The sequence below is a fragment of the Halichoerus grypus genome, chromosome 7, assembly GCF_964656455.1.
Source record: "Halichoerus grypus chromosome 7, mHalGry1.hap1.1, whole genome shotgun sequence".
In the NCBI taxonomy this organism is placed as follows: domain Eukaryota; kingdom Metazoa; phylum Chordata; class Mammalia; order Carnivora; family Phocidae; genus Halichoerus; species Halichoerus grypus.
Window position 1 is genome coordinate 146087330 of NC_135718.1, and position 25723 is coordinate 146113052.

The 25723-nt window shown below is 42.8% G+C and overlaps 1 protein-coding gene and 1 long non-coding RNA gene across 14 annotated transcripts in view; one reads left to right on the forward strand and one right to left on the reverse strand.

Annotated features, from left to right (window-relative positions):
• Window positions 1-7091: 7091 nt before the first annotated feature.
• The window catches only part of LOC118539230 (uncharacterized), a 36822-nt gene continuing 18190 nt past the window's right edge, over window positions 7092-25723 (reverse strand). Inside the window, exon 3 of one of the 3 annotated variants that reach the window (XR_004919055.2) lies at window positions 7092-7510. This is a non-coding gene — a long non-coding RNA (uncharacterized LOC118539230). Of the gene's footprint in view, window positions 7511-24629; window positions 24936-25723 lie in introns of those variants that run through there. The other 2 variants (XR_004919054.2, XR_004919053.2) reach the window with 2 other exon arrangements.
• Window positions 9260-25723, forward strand: part of MIA3 (MIA SH3 domain ER export factor 3) — a 56629-nt gene continuing 40165 nt past the window's right edge. For 4 of the 11 annotated variants that reach the window (XM_036097613.2, XM_036097614.2, XM_078078392.1 and 1 more), the window contains exons 1-5: window positions 9262-9436; window positions 12276-12409; window positions 16352-16438; window positions 18912-21708; window positions 23615-23803. In XM_036097613.2, the coding sequence (XP_035953506.2) occupies window positions 9304-9436; window positions 12276-12409; window positions 16352-16438; window positions 18912-21708; window positions 23615-23803 (3340 nt within the window). In that variant the 5' untranslated portion in view covers window positions 9262-9303. Of the gene's footprint in view, window positions 9437-12275; window positions 12410-16351; window positions 16439-18911; window positions 21709-23614; window positions 23804-25723 lie in introns of all 11 variants that reach the window. The other 7 variants (XR_013449972.1, XM_078078396.1, XM_078078397.1 and 4 more) reach the window with 3 other exon arrangements.

The window sequence follows — 25723 nt, forward strand, 5'->3', positions numbered from 1 at the left end:
TCTAAAGAACTTTCATGGTGGAGCGCCTGAGTGGCTCACTTGGTTGAGCGTCTGCCTTTGACTTGGGCCGTGATCCCTGGGTCCTGGGGTCAAGCCTCATGTTGGGCTTCGTGCTCAGTGGGGAGTGTGTTTCTCCCTCTCCTCCCTGCTCATGCTCTCTCTCACTATCTCTGTCTCTCTCAAATAAATAAATAAAAATCTAAAAAAAAAAATAACTTTCATGGTATCCCACAAATTTTGACATGCTGTGTTTTCACTTTCATTTACTATGAAATACTTCCTAATTTCCCATTTGATTTCTTCTTTGACTCATGGGTTATTTAAAAGTTTGTTACTTAGGGGTACCTAGGTGGCTCAGTTAGTTAAGTGTCTGAGTCTTGATTTTGGCTCATGTCATGATCTCAGGGTCGTGGGATCAAGCCTCACATTGAGCCTTGCACTCAGCAGAGTCTGCTTTCCCTCTCCCTCCCCCTGCTTGCACACACACTCTCTCTCAAATAAATAAGTAAAATCTTTAAAAAAATAAATAAAAGTTTGTTACTTAATTCCCCAAATTTGGAGATGTTCCAGATTTTTTTTTATTATTGATTTCTAATTTAATTCCATGTGGTCAGAAAACATACTTCACCTGTTTTGAAATTTTTTAAATGTATTGTTTTATGGTTCATGATCATGGTAAATAGTCAAAAAGAGTGTATATTCTGCTGTTGTTGGGTGGAGTGTTCTATAGACATCAATTAAGTCAAGTCGACTGATGGTGTTTAAGTCTTCTATAACCTTATTGACTTTCTGTCTACTTGTTCTATCAATCATTGAGAAAGGGATATTGAAGTCTCCAACTATAATTGTGAATTTGTGCAGTGCTCCCATCTGTTTTTGCTTCCTGTATTTTGAAGCTTTCCGAGTAGGTATATAAACATTTAAAATTGTTATATTCTCTTGATGAATTGATTTCTTTAATATGAAATGTTTTTCTTTACCCTTGGTAAATATTCTTTGCTGTGAAATCTACTTTCTCTGGAAACAAAACAAATGAGCAAAGGGGAAGTAGAGAAGTGCATATTAAAAGAGGGGGGGAGATAGAGAAATCAAGAAACAGAGTCTTAATTATAGAGAACAAACTGATGGTTTTGGAGGCGATGGGTTAAAAGGTGATGGAGATTTAGGAGTGCACTTGTGATGAGCACCAGGTGATGTATGGAATTGTTGAATCACTATATTGTACACTTGAAATCAATATAACAACGTATGTTAACCAACTGGAATTAAAATTAAAACTTTTTAAAAAAGAAATCTACATTGTCTGATATTAATGACTATTCCAGCTTCCTTTTGATTAGTGTTAGCTTGGTTTACCTTTTTTATTTAAAGTGTGTTTTCATGTAGGAAGCATATAGTTGAGTTTTGCTTTTTTATTTTTTGTTTTTTTTAAAGATTTATTTATTTTTGAGAGAAAGTGGGGAGGGGCAGAGGGCAAGGGAGAGAGAGAATTTCAAGCAGACTCCCCTCTGAGCACAGAGCCCAATGGGGGGCTCAATCTCATGCCCCTGAGATTATGACCTGAGTCAAAACCAAGAGTTGGATGCTTGACCGACTGAGCCACCAAAATGCCCCGAGTTTTGCTTTTTAAAAATTGAATCTGAAAATCTATGCCTTTTAAAGAAATTTTTAGACCATTTAGATTTAATGTGATTAATGATATGATTATGTTTAAATTTGTGATCTTACCACTTTTCTTCCTGTTTGTATCTTCTGTTCTATGTTCCCCCTTTCCTCTTTTTCTGTCTCCCTTTGGATTAATTAAGCATGTGTTACCTCCTCTGTTGACTTACTAGCTCTAACTCTGTGATTTTGTTGTTTGTATTGCTATAGTGCCTTTAGCTTATACACACCTTTAGCTTATTACAGTATACCTTCTTGCGATATTTTATCACTTCTGTTACAGCTTTAGGTCTTTACAACAGTATACTTCCATTCTCCTCTTCTGCTTTTATGCAATTGTGGTCAGACATTTTACTTGTACATATGTTATGAACCTCACAATATGTTATTAATTTTGCTTTAAATAGATAATTATCTTTTAAAGAGATTTTTTAAATAAGAAAAAAAGTATTTTACATTATTTTATTTTATGTACTTTAGATAGATATATGTTTCATATTTGCCCACATATATACATTTCTTATATTCTTCTTTTGTTAGATTCAGATTTCCATCCAGTAATTTCTCTCTGCCTAAAGAGCTTCAACATTTCTTGCAGTATAGATATGGTAGTAATAAATTCCTTTAGCTTTTGTGTGTCTGAAAATATATTCTAACATCTTTTTGCTTTGTTTTGCATGTTTAGAAATTTGCTTTTTGTGATGGGAATCTTTTTTTTTTTTGTAATAGTGTTACTGACATATAATTCACATAAGTAAACAATTCATCCATTTGAAGTATATAATTCAATCTTCTTCATATGTTTACAGAGTTCTGCATTGCCACATTCAATTTTAGAACATTTTTATCACCCCAAGAGAGAAATCCTGTACTCTTTATCTATTTCCTTTTAATACTCCTATCTCTTTAGGCCCTAGACAACCAATAATCTACTTTCTGTCTCTATAGATTTAAATATTCTGGTCATTTCATATAAATGGAGCCATATAATATATGATCTTTTGTAGCTGACTTTTTCACTCAGCACAATGTTTTCAAGGGACATTTCTGTTTTAGCATATGTCAATATTTCATTCCTTTTTTATTGCTGTTGTATTGATATATCACATTTTATTTATTAACTTGATGGACATTTGGGTTCTTTATGGTTTGAGCTATTATGACTAATGATGCTATGAATGTTTTTACATAACGTTTTGTGTGGAAATTTTTTTTAAGATTTTATTTATTTGAGAGAGAGAGAGAGAATGCATGCATGAGCCAGGAGAGGGGCAGTGAAACAGACTCCCTGCTGAGCAGGGAGCCCAATGTGGGACTTATCCCAGGACTCTGGGATCATGACTTGAGCCAAAGGGAGATGCTTAACTGACTGAGCCACCCAGGTACCCGGATATATGTTTTTATTTCTATTGGTTATTCACCTAGGAGTGGAATTAATTGGTTATATGTTAACTCCATGTTTAACCTCTTGAGAAATTGCCAGGTTGTTTTCCAAGGTGGCTGTATGTTTTTACACTCCTGGCCATTGTATATTTTCTCTGGAGTTATGTCCATTCAAATACTTTGCCTTGGATTTAAAAAAAATTAGGTTAACTTGTCTTTTTATTATTGAATTTTAAGAGTTCTTTATATATTCTAGGTGCAAATCCCTTATGAGACATATGGATGACAGATATTTTCTTCCCTTCTGTGTGGTTATCTGTTCACTCTTTTGATCATATCCTTTGAAGCACAGAAGTTCTGAGTTTGATAGAGTCCAATTTATCTATTTTTCCTTTGATTGCTGTATTTTTGATGTCATATCTAAGAAATCATTGCTTACTCCAAAATTTCTCCCTATGTTTTCTTCTAAGATTTTATAGTTTTAGCTCTTACATTTAGGTCTATGATCCATTTTGAGTTAATTTCTGTTTGTGGTATAACGTAGGGTTCAATTTTATTCTTTTGCATATGGATATCCAGGTGTCCCAGCATCATGTGTTGAAAAGACTTCACCTCATCTTTGAAAAATGTTTTCACTTGGTATACAACTCCAGAGCATCCTTTTTCCACCAGCACTTTAAATATGTCAAACACCTGTTTTTTTTTTTTTTTTTTGCTTCCATTTTCCAATGAGAAGCCTCCTGTCATTTTATCTTTGCTCCTCTGTACATAGTGTGTCTGTTTTCTCTAAATGAATTTCATTTTTTTTATCATTATCATTGGTTTTAAGCAATTTAATATGCCTTGGTGTTGTTTCTTCATGTTTCTTGTGCTTGAGGTTTGTGGAGCTTCTTGATCTGTGAGTTTTCAGCAAATTTGGAATGCTTTTATTATTTCTTCAAACATATTTTCTGTTCCCCACCTCCTTCAGAGACCCCATTTACACATATGTTGGACTGAAGTGTGCACATTGATGCCCTATTCATTTCTTTCAATCTCTTTCCTCTCCATTTCTTTTTGGAGAGTTTATATTGCCATGTCTTCAAGTTCAGTAATGTTTTCTTCTGCAGTGTCTAACCTGTTATTAATCCCATCCATTGTATTTTTCATCTCAACCATTTTTTTGCTCACCTAAGTTTAATTTGGATCATTTTTATATCCTCTACTTTGCATGCTTATGCTTTTCTATAGCATCTCTAATATATGGAATAGAACTGTGTTAATGTTCTTGTGTAATAATTTTTTCATCTGTGTCATTTGTGAAAGTTTCTGTTGACTGATTTTTCTTTACATTATGGGTTGTATTTTCCTGCTTCTTTGCATGCCTCATAATTTTTTACCGGACTCCAGACATTGTGAATTTACCTTGTTGGGTGCTGGCTTTAAATATTCTTCAGCTTTATTCTTGAATGCAGTTAATTTACTTGGAAACATTTTGAGATTTTCTTTTTAAAGCTTTATTTATTTATTTGAGAGAGAGAGAGAGAGAGAGAAAGCACATGAGCAGAGGTAGTGGGAAAGGGAGAGAAGCAGATTCCTTGCTGAGTGCAGAGCCTGATGAGGGGCTGGATTTCACGACCCTCAGAAAATGACCCTAGGCGAAATCAAGATTCAGACACTTAACCAACTGAGCCACCCAGGTTCCCCAAACATTTTAATATTTTCAAGGCTTATTTTAAAGCTTTGGTAGAGTAGCTTTCAATCTTAAGCTTACATTTTTCCCCTTTGCTGAGCACTCTACCCGATGCCCTGTTTATTATAGAGTTTCCACTCTGGCTGGTGGGAGCACAAATTTTCTTTACTCCAACAATTGTTCTTCCTACCCTCTCTGTGGTTCTTTCACCAGCCTCAGGTAGTTCTTTACACACAGGTGCTTACCATTGTTCAGTTGAAGACTTGACAGAACCCTCTGCAGGTCTCTGGAGCTCTGTCCATGCAGTTGTCTTTCCCATGCAGCTCTCTTCTGTCCTGTACTCCTCCCTGCAAATTCTAGCTGCCTTGACCTCCCCAAACCTTCAAATCTGCCTCCTCAGTTCAAGGAGATTACCTGTTTGAGTGTCCCTTCTCTGGTTGTGGCCTGGAAACTTCATCCAGAGAGTAAGCTGAGGCAATCATAGCACTCCCCTCATTTGTTCCACTTTTCTTAGGGATCACTGTTTTTTACTGCTTGTTGTCCAATGTCTAAAAAATTATTGTTTCATATATTTTGCCCAATTTTTTCATATGTTTAACATGGGAGGGTAGATCTCGCCCTGTTACTCCATCTCGCCTGGAAGCCATAGTCCTCAATAAATACTTTACACCATTCTCTGAACTCTGAGTGGTTTCATCATTAGCAGTGGACTGCATTCTTTCTGGTAACTTTAGTATTAGACCTTCTAGAACTTCCTGGGCAGACACCATGGGAGGTTTACAATTATATATGTTATTATTCTGTCTCCTCTTTGTTTCAAATGTATATGTCTTGTCTTCTCAGGCAGACTGCAAATTCTTTAAGGTCAGAAACCCTCCAAGTCTTACTTTTTATGTCCCCCCCCACCCCAACTAGACACATTTATTTTTTAACTCTTACTTAACCTTTACCCAGTGAAAATTCCCTTTGAGGTGTTAACAAATAATATACTTGGGATTCGAATTTATGTTAAGCATCAGGGCCACATACTCAAATGCTATTAAAAATGCTGATTCGGGGCGCCTGGGTGGCTCAGTTGGTTAAGCGACTGCCTTCGGCTCAGGTCATGATCCTGGAGTCCCTGGATCGAGTCCCACATCGGGCTCCCTGCTCAGCAAGGAGCCTGCTTCTCCCTCTGACCCTCTCCCCTCTCATGTGCTCTCTCTCTCTCATTCTCTCTGTCTCAAATAAATAAATAAAATCTTTTAAAAAAATAAAATAAATAAAAAATAAAAATAAAAATGCTGATTCATCCACTATAATTATATATATATACATATATATATGTATATATATGTATACATACATATATATACTGTCAGAAAGAACCACCCTCATTGTGGTCAGCTGAGAATTTTTTTCTGTCCACTGAACTTGTTAATATCTCAAGGCAATAATAATAATAATAATGAATGCAGATAAATGAAAACCCTGGAAAACCAACAAACAGTTCTTCACAAACTGAGAGCTCTCATCCTTCATATAAAAGCGTATCTGAATATTAGTCAAAGTAAATATTAGTAAAGAATTATTGAATTAGATTAGATCATTTTGGAATTTTGCCTTTTCCACCAATGAATTGTCATTAATTCTACTCTAAATAGAAATAAGAAAAATTAGAATTACCTTTATCTGCCTTCTCTATTCTGGTAATACATAGGGAAAAAAACACTGCAATTTCATTCACTCCCTCCATAACAAATATGCCCTCAATCAACAATAAATGTATTCCAGATTCTGTTCCAGGTGCTGAGGGTGCTGCTGAGGGGAAGACACAAAATGCTTTGTTCTTATGGCATATTTCCTCTGTACTATTTACATATGGAGGCTCCATGTAGGTTAATGGCATAAAATATTTATCATCCCACAAATCATTTGTGGAGTACCTCATACATTCCAGACACTTTCCTAGGTATTTATATTATTGCGATGAACAAAATAAATTCCTTGCTCCCCTGGAACTTATATTTGGGGTGGGGGAGGCAGTCAAATAGATAAATGTAAGGCTGGTGGAAGTGCTCTAAAGAAAAACAAAGCTGGATGGTGAACCAGGTATTCATGGAAGGAGCTCTATTTTATGTAGAGTGATAAAGGCCTCTCTAACAAGAAATGGTGTTGCTACAGACACTTGATGAGGTGAGGGAACTAGTTAGTCAGGTGGACTGTTTGGGGGAACTGTTCCAGGTTGATGAATTGCAAGTGCAAACGCTCTGATGCAAGAGTGGGGCTTGGTGAGTTTGAGTAGAACTAACAGAGTAAGAGGAGGGTCTTAGGAAGTGGGGGTAAAAGGGATGAGCGAGGTCAGTCAGATCAAATAAGACAGTGTAGTCCTTCGTAAAGACAGTGTAGTCCATGCATTTTAATTGGAAATGGAAAGCTGTAGGAAGGTGTTTTTTTTTGTTTTTGTTTTTGTTTTTTTGACAGAGACAGCGAGAAAGGGAACACAAGCAGGGGGAGTGGGAGAGGGAGAAGCAGGCTTCCCCCTGACACAGGGCTCGATCCCAGGCAGAGGCTTAAGACTAAGCCACCCAGGCGCCCCTGTAGGCCCCTGTAGGAAGGTTTTGAGCAGAGGAGAGACATGACCAAATTTATGTCATGAAATGATCACTGTGGTCGCTGTTGACACAGTAGACCTCAGGGAGGCAAAGGCAGAACAGTAAGAGGCTATTGTAACCTTCTAGGTGAGAGATGATGATGGCTTGGATAGGAGATGGTGAGAGTGGTCAGATTCTGGATGTATTTCCAATGCTTGCGCTGAGTGAAAAAAGACAAAAAAAGAAGACATACTGTATGATTCCACTTATATCAAATTCTAGAAATTATAAATTAATCTATAGCAACAGAAGGTTGTTTGGAGACAGGCAGGAAGGGGGAGGGAAGGATTACAAAGAAGCACGAGGGCTCTTTTATCGGTGATGGATATAGTTAATTATCTTGATTATAGTGATGGTCTCATGGGTCAAAACTTATCAAACTGTACACTTTAAATGTGTGCAGTTTATTATATGCCAGTTATTATATGCAGTTTATTATATGTAATATGCCAATTACCTTCCAATAAAGCTATTAAAATAAAGAGAGCCCAGGATTGTCTGGATTGGATTTGGGTGTGAGAGAAAGAGTTGCCAGGAATTAAGTTTTTGACTTGAGCATCTGGAAGATGGGAATTAAAATGGCATTTATTGAGATATGGAAAGATCGACAAATGCAAAGTGCTCCAACCAACGCCAGAACATTGCAGCCACTCTTCTCTGGGCTGATCCATGGGCTGTGGCCAGCCTGCCTGCCTGCCTGCCTTCCTTCCTTCCTCCCTCCCTTCCTTTCTTTCTTTCACACATATAGATAATTCAGTTATACTGTGATTTAAACAAGATTTTGCTTCCCCTAGTCAGAAAGAAAGTACAAAAATTGCATGTTGCTTGATGGAGGCTTTACAGAATTTTGATTAAGAGGGAGGATATTCCCTGGATTTGAATCTGAGCTCCATCTCTCACTAGATGTGTGAATGCCCCAATTTGCTCATCTCAAAAATGGAAGATAGTAATAGCATCCTCTACTGTTGTGAAGATTCAACCAATCGATGCATATAAAGACCTCAGAATAACACCTGGGCCTAAAGAAAGAACTCAGTAAAAGTTAGCTGCCATTTATTAGCTTTTCCTTACCTGATATTTATTCTTTAGCTGTTTTTATATCAGTTGGTTTCCACTAAATTGTGGATTTCTTTAGACAAGGGCCAGATATCTTGTCTCATGACCTACATCTTTCCCCATGCCACCCTAGTGTGTGGCATGCATAAATGATAGCATAAAATGGAAGCTCAACACATTTGTGTTGAATTAAATTACTTCTTCCCTTAGGGATAAAGGCCCAAGAATCTGAAGATCTCAGCACTGGTATACATTGCCAACCCCTACTCCCCAAGGCTCAAAAAAAGACCAAGCCGGCCACCGGCTCTCATTTCCATCACCAACCCACCGTTCCACTCGTGCCCCTTCCCAATCAAAGGGGATCATGGATGGGGCCCCCAAGGAACCCCTGGGAACCTGAAGGAGAGAGAGTCTCAAGCCAGAGACTAACAGTGGCAACTCGTGGACGGGTTTGGTAGTTTGGAAAAGGAGGCACCAAACCAAGAATGGGGGTGAGGGTGGCGGTGGGCTGGTTCGGGCTGGACCAGAAATGAGAAGGTGCCAGGAAAGGACCCCGTATTGGGCTGGCGGGTGGGGGCCCCACGGTCGCAGAGAATGAGGCGGCGCGGAGGGCCGACTGCGAAGGGACCTGGCGAGGCAGGAGAGACGGGAGAGGCGGCCGCTGGGGAGGCGCGCGGAGGACCGCGCGGGGAGCGGGTCGGAGCGCGCGCCCTCGGGCGCCCGCAGCCCCTCGCCGAGGCCGCGCTGACGTGTCGGCCAGGAACGCCGCGGCCTCCGGCACCGCCCCTCCCCGCCGCGCGCCCCGCCCGCCGCGCTCCGCCCTCGGCCCCGCCCTCCGGCGCCCGCCCGGCCTCGCCTCCGCCTCCGCGCCGCCGGCTCCCCTGCGGTGACCACAACATGGCTGCGGCGCCGGGGCTGCTCTTCTGGCTGCTCCTGCTCGGGCCGCTCTGGCGGGTGCCGGGCCAACCGCACCCGGACACTAGCCGGCGCTTCGCGGAGCACAAACTGTGCGCGGACGAGGAGTGCAGCAGTGAGTGGCGGGAGGGCGGCGGCGGCGGGGCCGCGCGGGGGCGGGAGATGGGCAGCCCCGCTAGCTGGCCGGGGGCGCAGGCCGGGCGGGCGCGGCGCCGGGGTGGGCGAGCGCCGGCGCCCCGCGCTGTCCCCTCGGCTTTCGGCGTCCGCCGGCCCTGGCCCGGGGGCTGCGCCTCCCACTTGTTGCCAGCGTTTCCTTTCCCTCCGCTGATCTGGCGGGGTTTGAGGTTGGGGTGGCCCCCGGTTTCCCCAGGGGCGGCTCGCAGCGTCCACTCCCCGCCTGGCCCTGAGGGGCGCCTGAGCAGTTGGGGTGCGCGCGGCGCGCCCTGGGCTCCCCGCGCTGCAGCGAGCGCTCTCCTGCCCCCGCCGCGGGGACCTGGGTGGGTGCAGTCGGGGGCGCAGATGCGCCGAGGACTCGGCGGGTGCGTTCCCGGCCGCAGGTTCGTGGGGGGGGCTTGGGAAGGGCGCTGGCGCTGTCCCTTCGCCCTACTGCCTCTCTCGGATTTGGGGCTCGTACCGCCTTTTGACAGGGATTGGAGTTTGGGTTTGGGACGAGCCCGGAGTCCAAGCATGCAGGGTATTCCAAGGTCTCGCCTCTGTTCTGCCTCAGTCCTGTCATGTCTGTGCTTGGAAGTCTCCTTGCAGACAGCCAGGCAGGGAGGGCACCTTAAGGAAGGCCAAAATCTTTCGCTCTCGAAAGAGGCCGAGCGAGAATCTGCCTCTGCCACTTGGGACCGGCAGCCTCCTCTTCTTTGCGCAGGAAGCGGAATTGTGCCCCAGTCCTAGATTGGGGGTGGGGGATGGACTGTGGGCGGTGAGGAGGACAGAGATCCCCAGAGTCAGATCAAGAGGATTCTTAAAGTAATCATAATAAATATTTATTTTCATGAACCTGGCCAGCCTTAGCCTTAGTCACTTGTGTTGTTGGAATCTCTTCCCATGTGTTTGTGGGACCGGGATCATTCTTAGGGCCTCCCGGAGGGTCTTCAGAAACGGTTGTTCATAACTTGTAAACAGTACATATAAAAAAATGTTCATGCTGAAAAGGCCGTATGCCTACAGTTTAGCTATTTATATTCAAATCGGTGCTATTCAAAAACAAACTTCATAGTTGGAAGAGTTTGTATTACCGCAACACCCTGAACAGGAAGCGAGGAGGCATCTTTGTGTTAAGCCATTCCTAGAGGTAACCTAGGGCTGAAGCAAATCAATACTACGAAAGTGGAGCAACTTCCACACTTTTCCCCTTCAGTTTTCTGTGCGCAAACCCAGATGATTAGCAAGCAGGGTTGGCTAAGACAAAATATTTGCCCTTCTTTGCTTTCAAGCACTCCGCTACTTGGGTTCCTCAAAACCAGTTAGCTGGAGAATCACATCGCTGATGCTTCCCCAGCATGGAGACATGGTGTTGAAAGGGCCCTTACTTGTCACATAAGTTGAGAATGGCATGTGTCCAAACAGAACCAAAACACAACAGGCGGCAGCCCAGAAGTGTGTTGCATAAAGTATCTAGTAAGGTGTGTGAGTGAGAGAGCTGTCCTGTACTTTTCAGAAAGTTGTTTCACAGTGTGCGGTAATGTCATCTAATTTATTGTTACAGTTTTTCAGTGATCTCTTCTAAGGGGGAAACAAAAGAAACATGGCCATTTCCAGTTGCGATAGAATCCTCAATCTTAAATTGTCCCATCACCTTCAACCTGGCCTTTTCCCCCAGTTATATCTGAATTAGGATGCTGACATGTATTAAAGTAATCGGATTTTAGCTTCAAAATCCAAATAACCGCCCTCAAATCTATCTGTTCGTCCCTCAAATATATATTTAAAGATACATTTTAATGTATTCATGGCTCACTGGCTTTAAGAAAAAGTGTTCTTTCCATGTCACCCTTCTTTTCTCTACTATTGTATCTATTGTCCATTTCATCTTATATCAGAAACTGTGTAGTTGGCCAACAAAAAGAAAAATGCTGCTTCTGCTAGTTTCTAGATCAAGTGTGATTTAAGTCCTGCATTTTAAGATTGAAGGTAACTACTGAACAATTCTCATAGTTTTGCTTGTCCCTGCAACATTGTGATGCCCACTTGTGATTTTGTGTATAGACATTAATAAATAAGGGTATCTTCCCTTCGGAATGTTGGGTACAGTGAACATTATTTTCATGATAATTTCACATTACCCTGTCATGTGATTGGACTGGTAATAGGATGTGATGTCCTTTCCCGTTAATTTATCCAGATACCGTACAGGGAGATCAGCATGGCTTCAGATGAAGTCGGCAGTGTTTACTCCTGCATGGTAGCAGTTTACAGCCACTTAACGATAGGGCCTTTTAGTGTTAGTTCAAGTTAATTGCCCCTTTGGGGGTTCCTGGGTGCTCTCCCCAGCTCCCTGTTACCTCTTCATGCGGCCATGCTTAAGCCAGCCAGCATCTGTACTTGAATTTATTCAGTTGTGCCATGAAGCTTTTTATGATTACGAAACAGCAGAGATTGAAGACAAGAAGGTTAGAGAGGAGACCAAGAATTTCTCTTGACACCAACTCTGTGTGGCGGTGGACTCATTGCTTTTTGTTTATCCATAGAGAAAAACAGGGAAAGTGGCCGTCTCTCCTGTCTGCTTGTAGGGGATGATATATAATGATAAAGCTCTAGAGTTTAGATACTTGGAGCCTGTGAATTGAAAGCGATTGATTCCAGAGAGTACTGGAGAAACTTGATTGTTGTTTACAGAATGGAGGATACGCTCCTGTTGCCTGATAAAGCAGTTTGGACTGTGAAAGTTGAATCCTGATACCTGTTTCTCTCTCCCCCCACCCCGCCCCATCTTTTACCTACAGTGTTAATGTACCGGGGTGAGGCTCTCGAAGATTTTACAGGCCCAGATTGTCGTTTTGTGAGTTTTAAAAAAGGTGACCCTGTGTATGTCTACTATAAACTGGCAGGGAGACCTCCTGAAGTTTGGGCCGGAAGTGTAAGTACAAATTTGACATACTTTATCTTCTTACTTTTTATTGGCTTGTTTCTCACTGTGGATGGAGATAACTGTTTCCTGGGGTCTTAGATGGAGTTAACTTGTCCTCTCTGCTAGACTGGGAAAACAGAAGGTGTCTGTGTGTCCCCGGCAGGCATCAGGTCTGGCCCCGGGTAGGGGCTCTGCTCTGTTCCTTAAACAAAACAACTGCTTCTGGTTGTTGCTTCTCAGCAGTAAGTTCGAGGCCTTATCAGCGGTGGATGCTCCATCCATAGGACAGGTTGTAGTGGCGAAACCTGAAAATTCTGAACTTCATTGCTTCACAACAGAAGGGTTCGCGAGCATTAGACTTAATCCTGTAAACTTTTTGCGGGACAGTGTTTCACGTGTTCCTGTTTAAAGTTGATTGTATGTGTATTTTTTTCTAAGTTATTAATATTTGTGAAAGATGGGCAGCTCTGGGAACAGTTACCTAATCATATGTACTGTTACTCGTCCGTTAAAAAAGCAAAATGTCCTTTTCATTGTGTGTTTTTTGTTTCCTTGTTTTGTTTGCAACTTCTGCGTCATCCTTTTCCTGCTCTTCAGACACTTGCTCCTGGAGCTTCCCCCAGCTGCTCTCTTCCCAGCCGGTTTTAGGGTGCCCTGATGACAGACGTGGAAACCAGTGACTCCATCATGCTCTGATTTTTAAAAAAAATTTTTTGTTCAAGTATAATTAACTTTGTTCTATTAGTTTCAGGTGTACAATGTAGGAACTCCACAGTTCTATGTGCTACTCAGTGCTCATCACCATAAGAGTACTCTTAATCCCCTGTACCTATTTCACCCATTCTTCCACCCACCTCCCCTGTGGCACCCACCAGTTTGTTCTCTGTATTCAAGTGTCTGTTTTTTTGTCTCCTTTTTTCTTTGTTTTGTTTCTTAAATTTCACATGTGAGTGAAATCATATGGCATTTATCGTTCTCTGGCCAACTTATTTTTCTTAGCATTATACCTTTTAGGTCCATCCATGTCGTTGCAAATGGCAAGATTTCATTCTTTTTTATGACCAAGTAATATTCCAGTGTGTGTGTGTGTCTGTGTGTCTGTGTGTGTGTCTGTGTGTCTGTGTGCATGTCTGTGTGTACCACATCTATGTCTACTCCTCAATTGGTGGACACTTGGGTTGCTTCCACATTTGGCTATTGTAAGATTTTATTTATTTAGATAGATATCAAGAGAGTGCACTCACAGGGGGAGGGACAGAGGGGGAGGGAGAGGGACAAGCACACTTTACGCTGAGTGCGGAGCCCTATGTGGAGCTTGATCCCATGACCCTGAGATCATGACCTCAGCCAAAACCAAGATCGATGCTCAACTGATTGAGCCACCCAGGCGCCCCATTGGCTGTTGTAAATAATGCTCATGCTTTTGATGGTTTTAATGAGGAGATTCCCTAGCAGTGACCAGACTTGAGAGGCTTATGAGTTCTTGTCCTTTCTTTTCTAAAAAGTGTAATGTGTGGACTGTTTACTTACTGAAAGTTGTAAGAGTTTTTGATGTCCTTAGGGTTGTTCAGACTTCCAGAAATACCCAGTCTCCACTGTGAAAACTTTTACTATCAATAAGATACCAAACAACAGAAAATAAGGCTTGAGAAACCTACACAGGGAAAAACAGATTCATTTTGTTGGTGTTCCAGATTCCTAGGGAGGAATCTTGAAAGACCAACTAACCGGTCAGGTTCAGCCCTTGTAATTTGGGCAGAATCCTGATTGAATCACTAGATACAAAGAAGGATCTGTTCTGTTTCCTTCAAGTCGACCACATTAGATTTCTTGATAATCTTTACTCTTGGAAAGTTTTTTCTCAATACCTAGGCTGCACGTTTTATGTACAGTGAGGTGGTTAAGTTGGAGCATTTGGTACGTGAGCTCGACTTGCATTTTCTTATGGCCACGGTCACCTCTCCTGTTGCCGTCTTAGGGAGGCACTGCTCTAGCACCCTAGCCAGAGGGCTCTGTGCTGTTTGATGATTGTCCAGGTGGCACTTTGTTTGCACTGCTCACGTGGCATCCCTTTTACTGCCTTGTCTTGCAGTTGGTGTGTGTACTGTCTTTGCTCCTGTAAAGTCATAAGCTCCGTAACAGAAGGGCCCATGTCTTACCCATCTTCCTTTTGAATATTTTCTTTCAGGGTAGTGGCACTTATTTACATGTGTCCTGATGGTAGCTTATACAGAATTTATTCTCTTGAACAAATGTTCTACTTCTTCCCCACCCCCGCAATCAAATTAATAGTTCCTTGGCAGGGATGGTGTATGGAAGCAAAATTAGATCTAAAGCTTACTTCCAGTCCTGAGGGTCCATGATTCTGAACCCCTTTTTGTCAGATCCTGAAGCACAGAATACCACCCCCCAGTGTAAAAATACGGAGGTTTTTTTTTCTTAAGATTTTATTATTTTTAATAATCTCTGTACCCAACATGGGGCTTGAACCCACAATCCTCAGATCAAGAGTCACACGCTCTACCGACTAAGCCAGCCAGGTACCCCCAAAATATGGAGTTTTATATGACCTATGGTCCGATTTATATACCTATATGACCTATTGACCTTGGTCAATGGACCAAGACTACACAAAGACAAATTTATTTCCTTTTTCCATATATTTCTGATTTCTCTCCCTTTCCCACATTTTCTCTTAATAAAATTTTCCTGAAAAGGAAAAAAAGTATATTTTCCCTCAGTCTCTCCTCTTATTTCATGAAACTTATATTTTAGGAAATTAAAAACTCTCTCCCCTTAGTTTTCAAAATGATTCTTGTTTCTGTTTTTTAGTTTTTGTTCTGCAGCCTTTTGGGGTTTCTTAGAGTTCTAGATTTTAACTGCCAGTGTAGCAGTTTTTAATTGCTCTGTCTTATCTAATCTTCAAGACCGTATTCTAGTACTCAGACTGGCTTTCACATATTTGCCAGGCATAACAACAGCACTCCTAATGAGGATATTTTAGGAGTTGGTGATAAGATAGCCTTTTTCTCCTTTGGTGCATTGGATCTGCCTATCAGCCTCCTTCGGAGAGATCTGCTTTCCATTTCAGATGTAGCCAGTAGAAGACAGTGTATGCATCTCAAGAAGACACACTTTATGTATTTTAGCTGTTAGTGCTGTAGGTAAATGGGGTTATTTTCTCTAGAGGTTTACTTTGCATGAAACTAAAGCTTGATGTATACATTAGTATGAATTTTATTTTCTCCCCCAAATACTGGAAAATCTAGTTTTTAAAAAAGCTACTACAGCCCATTCTATCAATAAATATTTGCTTTTTGTCATAGTGATCACACATTTTAGCAATTTTATATTCTTTTTACTTAATTTTCATGGCTGTTTATTGGTTTAAGAAAGACTTCTAAGTGTACCAGTTGATGAGCAAAGCTGTGAAATGTGCAGGTAAATTATTGCTAGAGGTTATTTGCAATTGTGTTTCTAACCAGCTTTGATTTGCAGGTTTGTTTTTTTTTAAAGATTTTTATTTTTGAGTAATCTCTTTACCCAGCATGGGGCTCAAACTCACGATCCCGAGATCAAGAGTCGCACGCTCTTCTGACTGAGCCAGCCAGGTGCCCCTGATTTGCATAGTTTTAATCACAAAATATACAATAACTTTCTCTTATGTAGGTCTTTTATCTACTTCAGAAATATAACTTTATGTGCTCTGTGTTTAGAATTAAGTTGCATGTTGAAAGGAAGCCTCAGTGGTTTTAGAAAAGTTGGCTTTAAGATATTCTATACTTAATTTTCATTGGAATAATCTGTGTAATCATAATAGCAACTATCTGTCTCTTGTGGTTATGCCTACCTACCTATCTATTTCCTGTCACTACTAAGAAGTCTGTCATTTGTATTTCTTATACAGAATTTTGATTGGTGTTTGTTTCTTTTGCCTATTCTTTCATATAGGTTGGGCGTATTTTTGGATATTTTCCGAAGGATTTAATCCAAGTAGTCCATGAATATACTAAAGAGGAGCTACAGGTTCCAACAGATGTAAGTTATGGACTTTTTTTGGTTCTTAATTATAAATTGCCTTTCAAATTCATCAGTGATAGTCAGTTAATGATTTTTGAAAGTCTTTGTGTTTTGGTCAGAAAAAACCAAGTTCAAAAAAAAAAAACAAAAACCAAGTTCACATGTGTGTATCAAGTTTTAATTTAGAATCAGATTACCTTTAAAAATAGAAAAAAGAAGAAAGAAAAGTTTGAAAAGAATTTATAGGAGATTATATATCATTATTTGGTAGTTGTCTAATATGTGTACTCTTATATAGGGTTTTTCTTTGCTGCTTTATATGAAGAAAAAATTAAGAATTCAATATCTTCTTAGTGATTAAGTTTCAGAGGTAAATCTTCTTATTTTTTTAAGATTTTTTTAAAAATATATTTATTTATTTTAGAGAGCGAGCAAGCGCGAGCAGGGGGAGGGGCAGAGGGAGAAGGAGAGAAACTCAAGCAGACTCCGCGCTGAGCGCGGAGCCCGACACAGGGCTCGATTTCATGACCCTGAGATCATGACCTGAGCCGAAATCAAGAGTCAGAGGCTTAACCGACTGAGCCACCCAGGCACCCCAAGAGGTAAATCTTTTTAGAAGCAAAAGGAGAAGGTATCTCAATCAGAAAACCACTCATTGAATAGCTCTTAGACATTTTAAGTATAGAAAAATCAGGTGAAATTAAACTCTACATTATGTACTAGGCCACAAATGCCAGTTTACCATGGTTTTCTTATCACTGAGTCTTCAGTGATTTCAGGGGTTATAGTTATGCTGTAGGGAATTTGAGAGATTTGGAGGAGTCTAGTCTCAGATCTGCACAGTACTGACTGCCCACCCTATAAAGCATTCATCTGAATGCACTGACAGCTCTGTGATGATGAGAATTTTGTGTTCTGGGATCCTCAGTCCTGCTGATTATTTTCTGGAGTTTTAAAATTTATAGTAATTGACGCTCACTTTCATTCAAGCATCCTTGAGCAGTTCTTTGCAGTGCTGCGGAACATGCAAGCTGCTGTCCTAGAGGTATTCTTAGATGAGATTGGCAGAATATATGGAGTCTTAGAGCCAGTGCTGTTCTTAACATTTCTCGATAATCGCAAGGGTCATAAAATCAGCCCATTACCTGTCTGGCCTCATTCCTAGTGAAGAGACTCCCCAGGATATAGGTGTGAGATGGCAGTTCATTGGTCACAGTGACCTCACCAGTTGGGGAGTCTGCCTTCTTTCTGTACCTCCCACTGCACGCTTCCCTCAGTATTAAGAAAATAGCGTGGAAACACATGTGGTGAAAAGAAGAAATCATCCATCCCTACTGCACTGGTCAGGGCTCCTCAGACTTTTGTGAAAGTTAGGTTAGGAGAAGAGAATTATCTTTGTTGGCTTTTAACTTTCCCTCTGTGTATGGCCCCTTTTATGTCAATTGGCTTATTATTGGAGGAAAGGAAGAATATAGATTTATGGATAGTTCTGAAAGCAGATCTTAATGACATCTAGAACCCTGATTTAGAGTAGAGTATATTCCTTACTGAATCTTGTTTTCAGGTTGTATTTGAGGTAAGAATTAAGTGGGGAGCCCCCTTGACACCCTTCTTCGTGCCTTTAAGTGTTTAGTTCCCATGCCTCTGTGTTTTAATAAGATACTTCCTAAGCTGATTTGTCTTTTCCAATCTAAAGAAAATATGAGCCAAAAAAATCTGTGTAGACTTAGATCCTGACAGCAAGGTGATTTTGCCTGTCTCTAGTGGGGTAAACAGAAGTACAGCCTGGAGGGCACAGTGATAGGGAAGCTGGTGGTCTTCCAGCTTCTTCTGCACATATTATCATTAGATGAATTCCCAGAACATCAGGCATAGATATTGGGAGTTGGGGGACCCAATAAATGACACCCTGTGTTTTCTCTACTTGTGCTCAGAACAAATTGAGAGACCCAGGAGTCAGGCACATGGAGACCAAATTGTCACTATTATTTATTGATAAAGCTTTTCAGTGAACATGGCTCAGGTTGCAGAAATAGTGGGCTTTCTAACTTTGTAGTCTAGAATAAGACCAACTGCCCAGCCACAGACAGAGCTAGCTAATGGGGGGCCACCCTTGGAGGACTGTCCCTGTAAAACTGTCAGCATGGTGGGGGAGAGGATGTGTGTTCCCTCCAGCAGGTCCCCCAAACAGAAAACAGGGATGGTATAGAGCAAAGGCACCAGCCACGTGAATCATGTTTCCCCTGGGGAAGAGACAGTGAAGGGCAGCCAGGAGTAGTACTCAGGTAGGAGTCCTTCTCCATGGAAGCAGGGAACCAGGGAAAAGTGGATTCTAGCTTCTATATCCCTTCACTACCCAAGAAGAGTTGTTGCCCAAGGTAGACACGGAACCCCCTCCAGAGCCAATTTGGGATTATCTCTGTCACTAGCATGGGTAAGAGTTTGCTCTTATACTTAGTGACATGCTAACTTTTTTTTTTTTCTCTTGCAGGAGACAGATTTTGTTTGTTTTGATGGGGGAAGAGATGATTTTGATAATTATAATGTAGAAGAACTTTTAGGATTTTTGGAATTGTATAATTCTGCAACTGGAGATTCTGAGAAAGCTATAGAAAAACCTCAGCGTGAGGACACCCCTCCTGAAGTATTTGAGGAAAGCGACCTTGAACCCGAACTAGTAGAAGTTAACTCAGAGGAGAGTGAAAGTGTCTTCTCAGAAAATACTAAGGAACTCAAGGAAAGATCTGGGGCTCAGAAGAACCACCCCCATGTAAACAGTCAAGCAGGTCATGCTCAGGGAGACCCATCTTCATTTGAACCTTTTGAGGAAATGCTACAGGATAAACTAAAAGTGCCAGAAAGTGAAAACAACAAAACCAGCAATGGTTCTCAGGTCTCGAGTGAACAGGAGAAGATTGATGCTTACAAACTTTTGAAAAAAGAAATGACTCTGGACTTAAAAACCAAATTTGGCTCAACTGCTGATGCACTTGTATCTGATGACGAGACAACCAGACTTGTTACTTCATTAGAAGATGATTTTGATGAGGAATTGGATACTGAGTATTACACAGTTGGCAAGGAAGAGGAGGAGAACGAAGAAAACTTTGATGAGCTGCCGTTACTGACCTTCACTCATGGCGGAGAAGATGTGAAAACTCCAGTGAAGTCTGGAGTTGAGAAATACTCATCAGATAGAGAGCAGAGTTCAAACGAAGAGGATAAAGTTGAGGCAACGCAGCCCCCTGGCATCAAAAACTATGATAAAAACATACTAACAACCTGGGAGGATACTATCTTCTCTTTCACAGAAGGTGACAGACTAACAGGTGTGGATTTAGGGAGTTCTGATTCAGAGGAAGGAAAGGAAGGTGATGATGCGTTTGTCCCAGATAGCAAGTGGGGGAAACCACGATCAGCCACGGATTACATTGACCCTAAAAAGGCAGAAGATCATCTTTTGACTGTAGATGTCCCTAAAACAAATAATGAAAAAGACCTGGAAATTCATATTACAGAAAAAGGGACGAAAGTTGCGGAATCCAATAGGGGCCTGGCACAGGCTGAGATGGGGTTGGAGGAGGAGAAGCAGGAAGGCATGACTGCACACAGTTCTCCTCAAAGCAGTGACCCTGGCTCTTTGCCATCTGCTGGAAAGGGTAAAGAAATGTTGGAGTCAGCCTTCGATAACAAAGAAAATGACCTAAAAGGAGCAGCTGTTCATATTTCAAAAGGAATGCTCCCTGAAGAAAAGCCTGGAGAGCAGATTTTGGGAGGCGGCTTAGAACGTGAACCAGTACCTAAAGCTTCAGGGAGTCAAGTGAACGAGGAAAAGATTGGACAGGAATCTGTGGATATTGCACCACCGCTGGGAGGTAATCAGCGTAATGCATCCAAAGACAATGTGGAAGAAGTACACGTTTTAGTAAGTGGATCAAAACCACACACGCTCTCAGTGGAGCATCCAAGTGAGGAATTTAAAGAGGAACAGCTTCTTAAGACTCAGAATCAACCTAGACCCTCCCCTCTGGATGAAATTGGTTTGCCAAGAGAACCGGAAGAAGAGGGCCCCATTTTGGGAAGAAATCTTTCTTGGCCACAAGGAAGAGAAGAGGCTGCTAGCCGCAGTAAGCAGATGGATGAGAAGATAAGGCTCTCCAAGGAGGAGGTCAAAGAGGACTCCTCAGGTGAAGAGTTTGCTGCTCACAAGCCCCTGGCGGGCTTGCGGGAAGTGGAGGCAACAGGCCAGACAGATGGCCTGGAAGGCCCAGGTTTCCAAACTGAGAAACCAGAGGCAGATGACGATTACAGCCCGGAAGAACTCCTGGAGGATGAAAATGCTCTAAGTGCAAAACAGTCTAAAGAACAAAGCCCTGAGATGCAGCACGGGCAGCTAGATGTTAATCCGCAGGCCCCTGCAAGAGCTGGTTTAGGCCCCATTAATCCTGATGCAGAAACAGAAGGAAGCAAAGAAGAAACCAGTAATATTTTGGAAATTGAGAGAAAAAGAGAAACTTTGGGCGAAGGGGTAGACACAGGGGCCAGGGAAGCAGGTAGCCGGGTGGTGGAAACAGAAAACCCTCTTGTAGCTCAGAAAGCACAGCGAGCACCTGAAGTAAGGGACTCTCCTGACAAAAAAAATCAGACTCTAGGGTTGGGTGAAATGTTTCAGAATCAAGATACTGATAATTTTCAAGAAGACAGCCCTGAGGAATCCGTACAGAAGCCTGGGGTAGGTGAACTCTCGGAAGAGGACCAGGGGGGCTTTGAGAGGCTCGCGGACACAGAGAGCCGGGGGTCTGCCACCGAGGAGCACAAAGATGCCCGGCCACACTGGGCGCCACATACAGCGGGGAAGTGGGCACACAGCCATGATGTGAAGGACCTGCCTATAATCGGCAGCTTCTTTAAAGAACAACAGTCTCTGCAGAGGTTCCAGAAGTACTTTAACGTCCATGAGCTGGAAGCCATGTTCCACGAGATGTCGTTAAAGCTGAAGTCCGCACAGCAGGAGAGCCTGCCCTATAATGTGGAAAAAGTCCTGGATAAGGTCTTCCGTGCCTCCGAGTCACACATTCTGAGTGTAGCAGAGAAAATGCTTGATTCCCGTGTAACCGCAAACAGGGATCTGGGAGTGAAGGAAGATAACATATTCGAAGAGGCAGCGGTACTAGACGATATTCAAGACCTGATCTATTTCGTCAGGTACAAACACTCCGCCGTGGAGGACACTGCACCGCTGACCGCGGCACAGCTCCCCCGGGAAGGCTGGGGCGGCTCCACGGAAGGTAAAGTGCCCGCCTGTGGCCTTGTGGGGGCGCCGGAGAAGTGGGGGGGGCGGGGGGGGCGGGGGGCGCTGCTGAAGTGCCTCCTGCCTTATTTGTAAAGCTCTGTCCAGTTTACAGTGTGCCTGAAGGTAAGGGACAACAGCACTGTGACATCCACGTGTCCCTTCCTGCCTTCTTTCAGGTGGGAGCGTCGGTAAGGATTTCTCACTCTCTTTTCCCCTTTGGACAGTTGAGACTGGTAGCGTTTTCAAAAGGAAACTTTTTCTTTTCAAGTAAGCTCTACGCCCAGCGTGGAGGCTTGAACTCATGACGCTAAGGTCAGGAGTTGCATGTTCTTCTGTCTCAGCCAGCCAGGCACCCTGAGTGACGTGTAGTTGACACACAGTGTCACATTAGTTCCAGGTGTGCGACAAAGCGATTCGGCAGGTCTGTACACTGCTCTGCTCACTGCACGCGGAGCTCCCATCTGTCACCATACAAGACTTTCACAACACCACGGACTATATTCCTTATGCTCTGCCTCTCATCCCTGTAAGTTATTCCATAACTGGAAGCCTCTGAAAGGGCTCTTTGGAACACAGTTTCTTAAGCACAAAGTAACTGCTCTCTGACCAAGGATTAGTTGGCATAATGTTTATTATTTATTTATTTATTTATTTTAAAAAAGATTTATTGTAGAGAGAGAGCGAGCAGGGGGAGGGGCAGAGGGAGAGAATCTCAAGCAGACTCCAGGTTGAGCTTGGAGCCTGACGAGCTCATGGGATTGAGCCCCACGACCCTGAGATCACGACCTGAGCTGAAACCAAGAGTTGGACGCTTAACGACTGAGTCACCCGGGCACCCCTGGCATAATGTTTAAATTGATGCCATGCCTGAGTTTCTTCACCCCCCCCCCCAACCTGTCCCTGTTTTCATCTTTTGTGGGTGTCATGGTCTTTCTTGCCTCTTTGGAGCACTTAGGTCAGTTAAATTCTACTGGGCCCAGGATTCTTGCATTCAGATTAATCAGTGACTGAACCAGGATGCAGAGCTTTCTAAACACAGCACTTGCCACGTAGAAGCCTTCCCGTAAATAGTGATTGAATTGACCCTGAGCCAGGATCCTAATATAACCTGATTCCTAGTTCCGTGCCCTATTCTGTGTCCCCATGCTTTTCAGACTAAGGTATTTGAGCTGAGGCTTATGGTAAAGTACCACGGGGACATAAAGTCACAGAATAAATGTATCTTCCCAGAGGGCCAATTTTTCCTGAGAATTTGGGGAGGGGAACATTTTTGTGTGTAATCAAAGCAGATCTGTTTTGCATTAGAATGCAAAACTCTTATGAATTTTCAGGGTAAACCATGAGGCTTTAAAGACATTCATCTTTGCTGCCCTGAGCCTCTTGGGGAAAGAAATGGGTTCCCTCTTTTTGACAATTAGACATACCCTGAAAATATTTGAGTGGTACTTCAGCAGACTGCCTATGTACATAATGCCCTCCTCTGTGCTAGTTCTGTGAAATAAGCATGCATATGTATGAAAGAGTTCATGTTCTTTCTGTGTGGAGTAGATGCTTGGTATTTCTGCACTTGACTGGAATTCTCTTCTGTACCTTTATCTGTGTGAGCATGTGTTGGTTTGTCCAGGAAAGTTAGGTTATTGAAGACCCTACCATAAATGTGTTTGTTTATAAAATACTTGGGAATGAGGGTTTCTTTATAAATTTTAGCCATCGGTGAAGTGAGATAAGAGCAGCTGAAACTTTTCCTTTCCTGCTCACTTGTGCTCCCTGGGATACTCGCATGTGGAGGGCGGTACTGAAGCGCCCGGGGGTGGACGGTGTTGGAGAGCTGCCTGGGGGGAAGGGTGGAGTGGGCAGTGTCAGCCGGCTTTGCCAGCCCAGGGCACGCTTCTTCCCTGCAGGGCTGCAGCCGCACCTTGAAGACAGTTTCCCACAAGATAACGCAGAGGACAATTTCCCACAAGATAGCGCAGAGGACCTTAAGGTAGAGATCCTCACAGAGCCCAGCCAGCTGGGTCAACCTGTGAGTGGTGACCGGGGTGGCTCAGAAGTGCCGCGGCAGCCAAATACTGCGAAGGACGAAGACCCAGGTAAAGCTTGCAGATTTTTCTCTACAAAGTGTAGGTATGTCTCATAAAGAAGAGCTTCTAGGACATTCCCCCCCCGCCTTTAAATTATTTATTTATTTAAGTGATTTCTGCACCCGTGGTGCTCAGACTCATGACCCCAAGATCAAGAGTCAAATGCTCTACCAACTGAGCCAGCCAGGCGCCTCTGGACATTTGTTCTTAAAGGTGGGAAATCAGAAGGGAGAATAATACAGGCATGAGTGAGTTTAGAAAACAAGAAACCCCAGAAGGGAAAGAAAAGCAGGAGTTGAGGCGGATGGAGATCAGCAGTAGGAAAAAGGCCAGAGACTGTAACCAAAAACCACTGTTTGGCTGTCATTACTTATGTGAATAATTTTAATCTAAAATATTATTCTTAAAAAACCTTATGTTCTAAAACAGTAGTTTTCAACCAGACCAGAGGCATCAGAAACTCTGGGGGAGGAGACCAGCAAGCTGTGTTTAACAAGCCCTCTAGGAAATTCGGATCCGTTGAAAGTTTGAGAACCACTGTGTTAAAGCTCACAAATTGCGTGTTTTCTCCCCACTCCTAAGTCCCCTCCACCCCGCCCTGCCCCCAGTAGAATACAGTGTGGCTTAGCTCTTTTACCTTCTTAAAAACAGTGAGGGGGAAATTTATGCCTAGGTATCTTTATACTGTAGGGAAGAGTACAGAACTTTGCAATGGGTGGTGGTCCGGTGTGGCCGGTGAATAGGACCTCCATCACAGAGCACAGCAAACACTCATGGAGAGCAACTCATTTCACTTGAATTGAGGAAAATGTTTAAAACAAAAATACAACCCCGATAATGGTATCAATAGGTTTCTAATGAAGAAGAACTAATCGTGTTATTTCACGAGTCCACTGTGGGGGCGTGATTCCATTGCCGTGTTTGTGTTCTTAGAGGTCGTGGTCTCTAACCACGGCTGCAGCGTTACCCTGGGATACCGTGAGAACTGGTAGAACTGGGTGGACCCCCCATCTCTCTCCAGAGTATGGGAGAAGCCACAGCATGGGGAGGAATTCTGCAGATTTGAGAAGAAATGACGTATCAGAGGTCTCCTGTGTTCCAGAGGATATTGCATTCATGTGTCCTCTCTCGTTCTAAACTCCTTTAAATCAAAAAGATTCTGCTTGTTGAAAATGAATCATACACCACGAAGTCTTGTTATTCTCTGGCTCAAAAACTTTCAGGGCTAGGAAAAGTTCTGCTTGCAGAATTAAAAACAGATTTTTTTGCCCTGTCCTTTAAGGTCTGTCACAAAATGACTTCAGCTGCCTTTGCAGGCTCATCTTCCCAAATATCCCTTCATACATCTCAGACACAGAGATGCTTACCTGACCGGGAACACTTTCCCAAGGTCAGATTCATAGATCAATAGTGAATGGAATCTTCTGGTTGGAAGAGACACGAGAGGCCCCTACTCCACCCATCACTAATTGCTTGTTGAACTCCTAGAGGTTTATAAGATGTGTCCCAGACTCAAGTAATTCAAACTGAAATCCCCTCTCCACCACCTCCTCAGGTGAAACCCTTTCAGGCAGTGCTGGAATCCTACCTCTTATGCAGAGCTCCAGGCCAGTCCCCTCCCTGTAAGCAGTACCCGTTAGTGTCTCTGGGCATTTCCCATATTCTCTTTTGTGTAGCTGTCATTCCTCTGTCGGTAAGCAATCACTGAGTGCCTGCCAGGTGCCAGACACCGGGCTAAACACTGGTGTATCCCACCTGCAGGTCTGCAAACTGACACTTTTCTATTCATCGTTTGCCTGAAGTTTCTAACACAGTGCTTCACCAGCACTGTGTTTGTTAAATGAATGTTTGTTAAATGCAACTGTGTCTGTGTGGAAAAAACATAAAATTCTGCTTTTCTCAATTCCCATGACTGAATATTGTCCAGGT